This window comes from Ictidomys tridecemlineatus, chromosome 6 (assembly GCF_052094955.1).
Source record: "Ictidomys tridecemlineatus isolate mIctTri1 chromosome 6, mIctTri1.hap1, whole genome shotgun sequence".
NCBI lineage: Eukaryota > Metazoa > Chordata > Mammalia > Rodentia > Sciuridae > Ictidomys > Ictidomys tridecemlineatus.
The window spans coordinates 101997576-102010097 of record NC_135482.1 but is presented as its reverse complement, the minus strand read 5'-3'; the positions used below and the strand labels follow the sequence as shown (position 1 = coordinate 102010097).

At 35.0% G+C, this 12522-nt stretch overlaps 1 protein-coding gene and 1 pseudogene across 1 annotated transcript in view; one reads left to right on the top strand and one right to left on the bottom strand.

Annotated features, from left to right (window-relative positions):
* The first annotated feature begins 231 nt into the window (after window positions 1–231).
* LOC101967655 (protein tyrosine phosphatase domain-containing protein 1 pseudogene) lies at window positions 232–1954 on the top strand (annotated as a pseudogene).
* Window positions 1955–6383: 4429 nt separating this feature from the next.
* The window catches only part of LOC106145540 (antigen WC1.1), a 31492-nt gene continuing 25353 nt past the window's right edge, over window positions 6384–12522 (bottom strand). The window contains exon 14 of the mRNA XM_078015880.1: window positions 6384–6502. Within this exon, the coding sequence (XP_077872006.1) occupies window positions 6384–6502 (119 nt within the window). The remainder of the gene's footprint in view (window positions 6503–12522) is intronic.

Here is a 12522-nt window from a genome sequence, read left to right as displayed (position 1 = left end):
TTTTCCCTGAATTAATTTAAGTCTAATCATGATTTATTTTTTAAAATCCAAATTCTGAGATGTATAAAGGCAAATAAAAACATTAAAGCTTACTTGCTAAGTGTTGGTTATAGCTAGTATTAAAACTAATCTCTGGTAAGTATATGTCTTCTCCTACTGTTCAACCCTTGCCCTTTGAATCTTCTAATATAGTCTGCATCTTAAAGATTACAACAATTATATGTTGAGAAGATGATAACACAAAACTTCCAGCCAACTTTCACAACTGAGGCCAGTGATTCTGTCAGTTCATGGAGAGGCCACAAAGGAGGAACTGAACACCACCAAGAACAAGGTGAAGAGCTCACAGTAGTTCCTCCCCCACAGCTGAGCTTGAGATGACAGCACACCAACTGGCCCCTTGACTCTACCTACTGAGAAACCTGACGTAGACACACTAGATAAAAAAAGAACTGGAGAGTACAGAGGGCCATTCCAGAGACATGTATAAACACAGATTTGCAGGAGTTTGGCCTACCAAGGAGGACGTTGTCTATGTACTAGGCTGGACTTCTCTTACCACCCTGAGCAGCAGAGAGTGTCCTGGGATGTCTCCTGTAGACCCTCAGAGGTAGCACCTCCATGGTAGCCAGCTCTTCCTGTCAGCCTGAGCCTCTGGGCCCTGGATGATGTGTGAGACCACTGGCTCAAAGGGCTTCGGATCCTGACAGCAACAACAAAGCTCCAAAAGGGACAGCCAAGGCTGCAGAAGTCTTGCTTCCAAATGAACAACCATATTCCATATTGGTGAATAATAATGGGTTTGCTGCAAGAATAAAAGGAAATCTAGTATATCCAATCCTGAAGTACACAAAAGTGGGAGGGGAAGTTCGGGCATGTCATCCCTGGACACCTGAGTGTTCCATGGGGTGTAGTATGCAAATGTGAGAATCCAGCCTGCTGGAGTGAGCAAGAGCAAGCCATTAAGGGTGTTTCCTCATCCTGGGTCACTGACAATACAGGAAGAAAAAGTAGCCATTTATTGTCACCCAGGGCTCAGCCACACAGGTGTTTTAATAGCATGTTATTTAGTTTTTGCAACCAAAATGACTGCTGACCAAGCAATTATATTTGTGCAGGCCAAGTGACCCAATTACAAACAACCTAGAAGACAACTACTGTGTGTTCAGGAAATTACTCACTTTCTGATTCCTCTCACATATTATTTTCTATTGCTGTGATCTCAAAGTACATACTGCCACATTAGTCTATTATCTAATTTGCCAGCATCATCCACTTCATAGTTATGAGTCATGACTTCTGAAACTCAAACCCTAAATTGTCCAACTGGTGTAAAAAGAGACCAGTGATGATGAAGGTCATGGTGAAAGGTCCTGAACTCTCTGCTGAAATTGAAAAGACCATGTCTGAGATGATGACAATTTGGCTGGATGAAAAGTTAATGAAGCACCAGAGTAAAGCATCAGACCCATTTAACCCTACTGCAGTGGTGGCAGAGTTTGAGAAACGGGATGATTCTTTCCAATGAGCAAGAGTTTGACTCCCTTGTAAGAGGCAGGATGTCCAGTGACCCATCTGAAGAGGTGATTCAGCTACAGTGACTCAGATTTAAAGAGGACCAAAACTCTCCTGGAGCAAGAGGAGACATCATGCCTTCCCAGGACCTGCTGGGCCACACAGCCCAGCAGCAGAAACCCATTGGACATTGTTGACACTCACCATCTCCAGAACTAGAGTTCCAGAGGAGGCATTGGTTAGTACAACATTTTCTTTCTGGACTCACTGTACGTTTGGAGGTTTGAAAAGACTCAAGGATGATGAACCACCACATTTTTGTAGGAGAGATATTCTAAAGGAAGTACAATGAAGTAGAAACCTCTCTGTGGGTATTTCACATTCATGCAGTCCTGAGGGACAAGTTACAAAAATTTTGCAAATCTCCATAAGGATCTAAACCCTTCTTACCAGCAAGTGGCCCTCTGTCATTGTAAACTGCACAGTGGTTGCTTGGGGCCCAGGTTCTGTGGAGGAGAAGAAGGAGGACATGCTACAACTATCTGGATTCTGGCTTCAGTCCCAAGACACAGTTCTTGGTTGGAAAGAAATATGTCAGGCCTAAATATCAAGATAACATTTCTGTTCATCTATGAATAAGCTGAAGTTTGTGGAGTTACTTTTTCTCATAGCACTTTACTTTGAATGCTGTTGGCTTGTGCTGAGAATGATCATTCTTATGTGAGAAAATTATTTGTTTTATAATATCCTTGAGCTACAACTCAGTCTTGAAAAATTGCCATAAAGTTGGTGCCACTTTCTTTTATTTATTCAACTGGATTAATATTGTTGTGTTAACATTTTAAGTATGTGTGTTTACCTTAATTTTTTTTGGCATTCCAGAAAAAAAAGTAATTCTAAAACAATTATTTTCTTGATAGAAGTTTTCCTAGAGATTTTACCAAATAGATAATTTTAGGAGTAAAATTTACAGTGTACGTATCCCACTGGAAAGTCACAAAGGTTCTTAAACTGTTTTTTATAGACATATTTTTAAAGGACTTCTAAAAACTTTGTTTGAAATTTCTTGGTTTTTGTTTTTATAAATGTGTCAGAGTTTCAAAGTGTATTATTTTTCAAAGCCATTTAGTTTTACTTCAGTGGATAGGCTGTAAGGTGACTAGAAAGTTTTATTTTATTTTTTTGGTACCAGGGATTGAAACCAAGGTCACTTAACCACCAAGCCACATCCCAGCCATTTTCTGTATTTTATTTAGAGACAGGGTGTGCCTGAGTTGCTTTTGCTGAGGCTGGCTTTGCACTCACATTTCTTCTGCTGGAGACATTTGAGCTACTGGGATTTCAGGCATGCACCACTGCTCTGGGCTATGACTGGGAGTTTTTCCTTGTAAAAAGTGGGCTTGTCCTTTGTCGGGCTTCCAGATGGCTTTTCCAGCCTTGGCTGTCACAGGAGGCAGGAGCAAGTCTCAACTCACTATTTTCAGTCTCCTAAGTTGCTGCTGAGCCAAATCACATCTTACAAGAGAAGGGGGATCAGAAGAGGGCAGTATGGGAAATTGGTGAGGAACTTACCTGTGTCCCTCCAGGGACTTCATTGAAAGTATAGTCTAGTCATGCCAGCTAGTTGTGCCAGCCCTGCTCTCTCTGGAAACCACAGCCATTCTGTAAATGTGACACACCCAGAATTAGCCAGGGCCAGGCCAGCATGGTTTTGATAATACACCATCCACACAGACAATGTCCTGGCACATGCCCCATACTCCCAAATTTGCAGTTTCATAGGCCCACTTGTCTCAGGCCACTGTCTTTGGCTGCTTTTTTTCTATGAGAATTATAACTTTTAACTTTAATTGGACCCCAGGTTGCATTCATTCTAACTGGCTTCAGACAAGGGTGACATGACTGTCTAAACTTGTTTCTTGCAGGTCAAACTATCACTCAGTCCTTGAACCCATAACTTCATTGAAATTAAATTAATGTGTGGGAGTATCAAAATCTAAGCCACAGAAAAAGGACACCAGCTTCTTCAATAAAATTGATATTAATCAGAACAATTTAAAACTAACAAAGATATTATTCAGTTTTCAAGATTGAATTTCTGGGAAAGCAAGACTAATTTAAAATGAATAAAATTTATCCGAATCCTTCATTTCTGAATTATAGGTCTAGAAAATCAGAAAATACTTTAGTAATTGTGGGTCTTACTAACTCTAATGGCAAATACTAACTTCAGTGTTGTTCCATATTGTTTAAATTTTTTTAAGAAATCATATCCAATGGCAACCAACAAACTCGCTAGACCACGCTGAAATGTCTCATTTTTCAAGTACCCACCCTAGTAAAGATGGATAGGAACAGTTGCATTTTATCCAGACATACATTAGTTTATTGCTCCCACCCCCCACAGAAAAATGCTTGTCCTTGCTTCCATCAACCTCAAGTGGGCAAGTGACATCACAGAGCTTTTTATCAGCTTGCTTTCTTTTTCTTCTTTCTTTTTTTTTGACCAAAAATAAAACCAGCTGTTTGCTTTGTGTCCAAAATACTTGTTTCAAACTATAGAATAGTGATGGTTTGACCACAGCACTGCACATGTGAGAATCCAGGTACATTAGCTTGAAAGGGGACATGATCAGTCTATATACAAGTATTGTGTTTATTTGAATAAAAGTAAAAAGAACAACCCCCAAATAAAACAAAATACAGATTTGTAAAAAGAGTCTGATGTATTTAGACATAGTTTATTATTGCTGAGAGTTGCTATTGCTCTTTCCTAAAATTGCTGTAAGTGTATATCTAATGAGGTCCAACAATGAAGGTAGACCTCCAAGTGTGAAGACTTCATAGTCTAAAGTAAGGCCTTTGCTCTTTCTAATATAGCTAAATGATTCCCAATTCTAAATTACAGAATTGCATGGAAAGTTTTTGAAAAGAATAGCTGTACATATGGTTCATAAATTTAAGAATTATTTTATTTTATTTTTTATTTATATATTATAGTGGAATGCATTACAATTTTTATTACACATTATATTACTCTCACAATTTTTCATATCTCTGATAGTATAAAAAGTATGTTCACACCAATTCATGTCTTCATAAATGTACTTTGGATAATAATGATCATCACATTCCACTTTTAAAGTAACTTGATATTATGTTAGGAAAATACATTTTATTTTTAAATAAAATATTCAAGTTATAGAAGTAAATAAAACAATATTCAGGTAGTCAAAGGTCAAATGCTTTCTCTCATACGGTAAAACTAGAGAGAAATAAAATTCAAAATGGGGGATCCATGACAATAGAAGAAAGTTCAGTGGAGGAGTGGAAGAGAATTGAGGGGAACATTGGAGGCACATGAAATGTAAGGAACTGCAGGATGAAATTGACCAAATTATGCTAAGTACATATATGAATATACGAGAGTGAATTTAATCTTATACAAAGAATGAAAGAAAGAAAGAAAGAAAGAAAGAAAGAAAGAAAGAAAGAAAGAAAGAAAGAAAGAAAGAAAGAAAGAAAGAAAGAAAGAAAAGGAGAGAAAGAAAGAACACAACAAAATATAAGGGAGAATAGTAGAGACAGGGCATCAGGAGAAGGGAGGAGAGGAAGGAGACTAGAAGTACTGTGGATGATAATACAGAAAACTCTATTAAGAGCAAAAGTGAATATGTCAAGATAAATCACAGTATTATGCATAACTATAATGCATTAATAAAAACAGAAGTGGCTGGGGCAGTAGCTCAGTGGCAGAGCACTTGCCTACCATGTGTGAGGCACTGGGTTTGATTCTTATTACCACATAAAAATAAATAAATAAAATAAAGCAATGATGTCCATCTAAAACTACAAAATTATTTTTAAAAATACAAACAAAAAATCATTAAGAAAAAGAAAGAAATCACAAAAATGAGTAAATGTAATCTTGGTTTAAACTTATTCAGTTAGAATGGAGATGTGGAAACATTCATTTATTTGCAAGCAAATACCTGAATTTTGGAAAATTTGCTATAGATGACAATGAGTCTCTAGCATAGAGAATTCAGAGTTTGGCTTGCTTACTCAGTCCTTTCCAGCTCAAATAAATATGTGAGGATGGTCTGTGATGGGAATAATTCACAGTAAATACAGCGACTTAGAAATATTTTGCAATTATGGTGGTTAGAATTATTGGCTGTTTAAACAAAGACAACCAGAGAAAGGAGTAGAGTAGAAATAAGAAAAAGTGATACAAAACAATGGTATTTAATAATAATATTGTAATTTTATGGAGAAACATGAGACTTAGAGAGTTGTTGAATAACAAGAAAGGAGAAGAAATCATTGGAGTAAAAGTCTAATAGGCAGTAGTAGAATCTAGTTATTGATATTTTATAAAAATCATGAATAATTAAAATAAACATAGCCATTTACCATCCATCTTATACTCCTCAATCACTAAATGTAGGTTTTAGTCAGCATGAATGGGATGTTTTTGAATATTAAGATAGGGGTTTACTAAGTTAATTTCCTTAAGACCGAGTTCTTAGTTCAGGACTGCATTACAGTTTTATACTGTTCAAGAGAAGAATAAACTTCTGTTCATCTAAAAGATCAAGTGTGTAGTGTGGGGGATCCTATGTGAGATCCATTCAGTTTGAACACTGAATTTTCAGAGGTTGCTGGGTGTGAATGCATTTAAATTAAGAGAATGACACTGATATTTGAGGCTCAGAGTATTTATTGTAATGAGAAACTTTCCAGTAATGGATGTAGAAACTTTCTAGTAATGAAGAAGACAGAACTCTCTTTAATCAGGAAACAATATTATAAGGAGTTATCTGCAGACTTGGTTAAACAAAATACAAAACAAAACAAAAAAACCACTACAAGGTGTTAGGCTCAACATCATCATATCCAGGGTCTTCTTTTCTCAGGATGAATAAGGATGCTGTCTCTTCCATGTTAGAATTGTCAGCTTCTTTGAGAGACTGAGGAGAGATGCCTGGAACAGTAAGAGAATCCTGATTTTAGTGGTGACAAATATGACAGTCCAGAGTCCTCTTGCAAAATGAAAAGACTGGTAGAGTGGCTAGAAAATATCTATGGGGAACCAGTACTTTTCTGGAAGGGTTAATAGAGTTATATCACAATGACTATGTCCTATGCAAATGTCTTGATTTGAACAATTAGAAGGAGAATGAGTTAAAAATGGTGAGGAGTGGAAAAGAGATGCAAGTGCTCTCTTGCACACCAGGCTGGTCTGATTCCTTAAGCACTCCAGGTAGAAGATGACCTCTCACAATTCCTCCATACCTCAATAAAATTCCACACTTTCTTTCACAGTATTCATGACAACAACTGGGGTCCAGATGCCAAAGAAGGGCAGATTAACTAAATTCAATAGTTTCCTTTTCCCACAGACCACATGGGCAGGCAAAAGTGGAAAGCTCCCTTCTAAAATATGACACTATATGTTATTTCAAACAATAAGAGAATTATTCCTTCTAGCATGGGAAATTTCAATATCTTTACTTAAGGCTATTGTATCTTATGGATTAAAGTGGGAAATGTTAATGAAAATAATTGGTTATGTGCTTCATTAAAAATAAATTTTTATCAATGCAAGGTTGGTTCAGCACATGTGAATCAATAAATGGATTCCATCACATAAATAGAATTCAGAACATAAGTTATATAATCAATTCAATAGATGCAGAAAATAATTCATCAACAAAATTTAGCATCCATTCATGTTAAAAATCTCTGATGACACTAGGGATAGAAGAAAATTATCTCACTCTTATCTTATAATTCTTGTAATATTAGGTATATCAATTAGGAGGAGGAAATTGAATGGATATAATGAGAAAAAAATCAAATTATCTCTATTTGCAGATGCATGATTCTATACATACAATCTCTTTCAGAAGAGTTTTAGTGTGGATTAATAAATACAGCAAAGTAGAAGGATACAGGATCAACATATGAAAATTAAAAGTTCTTCTATATGCCAATAGTAAAACCAACCAAAAAAATGAAGGAAAATATTCCATTGAAAATAACCTGAAACAAAGAAATGAACAATAACAACAACCAAAAAAAACATGAAAATAAACCTAGCTAAAAAGTTGAAAGACCTCTAAAATAAAACTATAGAACATTGAAGAAAGAGTTTTAAAGAAGACTATAGAAGATGGAAAGGCACCTGTTGTTCTTCAATAAGCAGATTTAATATTGATAAAATGATTATACAACCAAAAGCAATCTATAGTTTCAATCAGTCCCAATCAAAATATCAATGACTTTTTTCACAGAACTGAAAAAGTCAGTCCTAAAATTCATATGGAAGAATAAAAGATTCAGAGTAGCCAAAGGAATCCTGAGAAAGAGGAACAAGGCTGGGGCAACAAAATTCCCATGCTCAAATAGTGCTGCAGAGCTCCACTAACAAAAATAAAATGGCATTTTTATGAAAACCAACAGGAAAGTCACTGGATAAAAGTCACTGGACTGAAAGTCACAGAGATAAACCCACAGAGATATAGTCATCTGATGCTTGACACAAACAGTAAAAACATACATTGGAGAAAAAAATGAATGTTATGGTTTGGATGTGATGTGTATTCCAAAAGCTCCTGTGTGAGAAAATGCAAGAGGAGAAACAATTGGATTGTAAGAGCCTTAATTCAATTTTTGCATTATTCCCCTGATGAGAATTAAATGCCTGTTAACTGAAGGCTGGCGGGTTGTGGGTTGAGGGGGTGGGTCCCTGAAAGCATGGCCTTGGGTATATATTGTCTTCTGGAGAGTGGAGTCTGTCTCTTCTTCCTGATCACCATGCAGGCTGCTTCCTTCTGCCACACTCTTCCACCATGACGTTCAGCCACACCTTGAGCTTCAATGAATGGAGCCTACTATTTATAAATAGACACCTTTGAGATCTTGAATCCCTGCATAAATCTTTTCTCTTCTACAATTGTGCTGGTTGGGTCTTTTAGTCAAAGAAGTGAAAAAGCTGACTAAAGGAAAGGCAGCAGAATAAAATAGACATTATTATTGCTGTATGTATTTATGTGACTGTATGACCAATGGGATTCTGCAACCTGTACAATCAGAAAAATGAGAAATTATACCCCATTTGATTCAAATGTATGAAATTTCAATATCATTGTAAAAAAAATAAAAATAAAACATTGATATAAGGTAAAAAAACTGACTAAATAGACTTTTTAACAAATGGGAAAACACTAGGAAAACAAGGTATCCATATGTAGAAGAATGAAAGCAGCTCCCTCTGCTTCACCCTGCATAAACATCAACTAAAATGGATCAGAGGTCTAGTAATTAGACAAGAATCTTTACAATTGCTAGAAGAAAACATAGGGCCAACTCTCCAATACACAGGCACAAACAGTGTTTAATAAAACTCCCAAAGCTCAAGAAATAAAACCAAGACTCAATTGGGGCAGCTTCAAATTTAAAAACTTCAAACAGCAAAGGAAACAAGATGTTGAAAACAGAACCTGAAGAATGGGAGAAATTCTTGCCACTTATTCTTCTGACAGAGGATTCATATCCAGAATATGTAAACATCAAAATAACTCAAATAACCCAGTCAGTCAATGGGCAAGTGATCTAAACAGATACTTCTCAGAAGATGACATGAAAATGGCCAAGAAATATATGAAAAAACTGTTCAAAATTCTTAACAATAAAGGAAATGAAATAAAAGTGAGGTTTTATCTCACCCCAGTTAGAAAGATAAGATTCAAGATAAATAATAATCATTGCCTTGTTTTAGGTTATTGTGAACTGAATAGTTTTCCTGATTTTAGTCTCAGCAGATTCATTATTGGAATATTGAAAAGGTATTGATTTTTATAAAATATTTCATTTTTTTAGTTGTGGTTGGACACAATATCTTCATTTTATTTGTTTATTTTTATGTGATCCTGAGATTGAAACCTGGGCCTTGAATGGGCTATGCAAGTGCTCTACTGCTGAGGCACAACCTCAGCCGGAAAAGGTATTGATTTTTGAATGCTGATTTTGTATTCTACTTTCCTCAATTTGTACATAAGTTTTAGAATTCTTCTGATGGTGATGTTTGAGTATACTACATACAGGATCCTTTCTACAGGAAACAGATAATTTGGCCTCTTCATATTTGTATCTCTTTAATTTCTTCTCTTGTCTGATTGCTCTGCCTTTAGTTTAAATAACTGTATTGACTAGGAATGGTGAGAGTGGATATACTTTTCTTGTTTCTGATTTCAGAGAAAATATTTTTAGTTTTTCTTCATTCAATAGGAATTTGGCTTTGCATTTGCTATACATAGCCTTTAAATGTTGAGGTAACTTCTTTCTATCCCTAATTTCTTCAGAAGTTTTAACATGAATTGGAGCTAAAATTTATCAACTGTTTTTTCTTTATCTACTAAAGTGATCATGTAATTTTTATCCCTAGATGTATTTTTTTGGTGAATTAAACTTATTGATTTGCATATGTTGAACTACCCTTGCATCCCACTCACATGAAACCCACTTTTCATTTTATACTATCTTGTTAAAGTGTCTTTGAATGTGCTTTGATAATATTTTATTGAAAATTTTTGTGTCTGCTTTATTCAGGGACATTGGTCTGTAGTTTTCCTTCTTTGATGGGTCTTTGTATTGCTTTGGTATAAGAATAATACTGGCTGTATAGAATAAATTTGGAAGTGTTTCCTACTTTTATATTTCATTGAATAATTTGAGAAAGATGGGTAAAATTTCTTTCTTAATAGTTTGATAGGACTTCTTTTTGTTGGAGGACTTCTAATTGCTGCTTCAGTATCATTGCTTGATATAGTCCCTTTGTGTTTTCTATATTTTGCTGCTTTGATTTCTACCTAGTAATTGGTTAATATCTTCTAGATTTTATAGTTTTAGTGCAAATTTTCAAAATAGTTCCTAATGAGCCTCTGGACTTTTGAAATGTTTTTTCATCTCTAATTTTGTTTATTTGGGTCTTCTCTCACTTTTGGTTATTTTAGCTAAGGAGAGAGCTGTACTATCAAAAACAGCATGGTACTGGCATCAAAACAGACACGAAGACTAATGCAATGGAATAAAAAAAACACAGAATAAGCTCAAATAGATATTTTCATCTGATACTTGACAAAGGAACAAAAGCCTTACATTGGAGAAAAGAGCCTTTCTTTTAAAAAATGAATCTTGGAAAACTGGATATTTGTATGTAGAAGGATGAATCTAGTTCCATATCTCTCAACCTGTACAAAGGTCAACTAAAATGAATCAAAGACCTAGGAATTAGGCCAGAAACTTTGTGATTGACAGAAGAATATAGGGTTACTATTCCAACATATTGGCATAGGCTCCTTATCAAGATCCTGAAAGTTCAAGAAATAAAACTAAGAATCAACAAGTGGGATGGTATCACTTAAAATATTTCTGCACAGCAAAGGAAATAAGAGAATGAATAGAGAGCCTATAAAATGGAAGAAAATATTTGCCAGCTATTCTTTTGACAGAGGATTAATATTCAGACTATATAAACATCTCAAAAAGTTAATACCTAAGAAGCACTTAATCTAATTAATAAATGGGCAGTAAAGATAAACAGGTGTTTTTCAAAAGAAGTAATACAAATGACCAAGAAATATATGAAAAGCTGCTTAACATCTATACAAATCAAGGGAATGCAGATCAAAACTAAATTTTTATGTCATCTTGTCCCTGTTAGAATGGCAATCATCAAGAATATACATAATAATAAATGCTGGAGTGGATGTGGAGAAAAGTACTCATTCATTTTGGGCGGCACTGCAAATTAGTAGTCACTTTGGAAAACAGTATAAAAAGTTCTCAAAAGACTAGGAGTAAAACAACTTTATGACTATGATACTCCTTGGTTTTATCCAAGGAATTAAACTAAGCATACTGGAGTATATTGACATATCAGTGTTGAGGGAAGCACAATTTACAATAGCCAAGTTATGGAAACCGCCTGGGTGCCCCTCAGCTGATGAATGCATATAGAGAATGTGGGAAAATTTTACTCAGCCATAAAGGAGAATTAAATTATGGTATTTGCATATAAATGGCTGGAACTGGAGAACATCATACTAAGGGAAATATACCAAATTCAGAAAGTCAAAAATTGAATTTCCTCTCTTATATGCAGAAGTTGGAGCAAAATAAGGCATGAAGGGAAAGAAAGGGGTAGAATTCTGGATTAAAAATGACTCATGAAAGAAAAAGAGAGATCAGTGGAAGAGAGTAAGGGGGTTGATGCGAAGGGAGAAAAAAATAAGAAAAAAAATATAAAAAAGGAACTGTAGAATGAAATCGACCAAATTACTTTAAAGATAAATATAGCATGTTAAATTATTTGTGTGTATGTATATATAATTGTAGATATATAAAACTAATTTATTAAAAAACTATAAATTAACAGAAAGGAGATAAGTAGAGGAAGGAGAGTAGAAGAAGGGAGAAGAAAAAAGTGGAATACGGGGAATTAAAATGGAGAAAACTTTATTTTGTGCGTGTATAAGTAGTTCAAAATGAACACTTCTATTATGAAGAAATATAATGCACTGATAAAAATGTAAGAATTCAATAAATAAATGTTGATGAGGAGGTGAGGATAAAGAAATACACACACATTCATGGTGAGATGGCAAATTAGTATGACAACTTTGGAAAGCAGTATGAAGATTGTTTAAAAGAGTAGGAATGCAGCTACCATAAGACCCTGCTATTCCACTTGCTTATATCTATCAAAAGAGTTGAAATCAGCATAAAACCGTGACCCAGGTATATCAGTGTTTATAATAGCTGAGTTTATAGTGACCTAGTTATGGAACCAGCTTAGGTGTCTCTAAATGAATGAATAAATAAAAAAATTACACACACACACACAATACCCACAAACACACATAACATACTTCTATTCAGTCATAAAGAAAAATTAAATTATATCATTTGCTGGTAAATAGGTGGAACTGGAGAAAATCA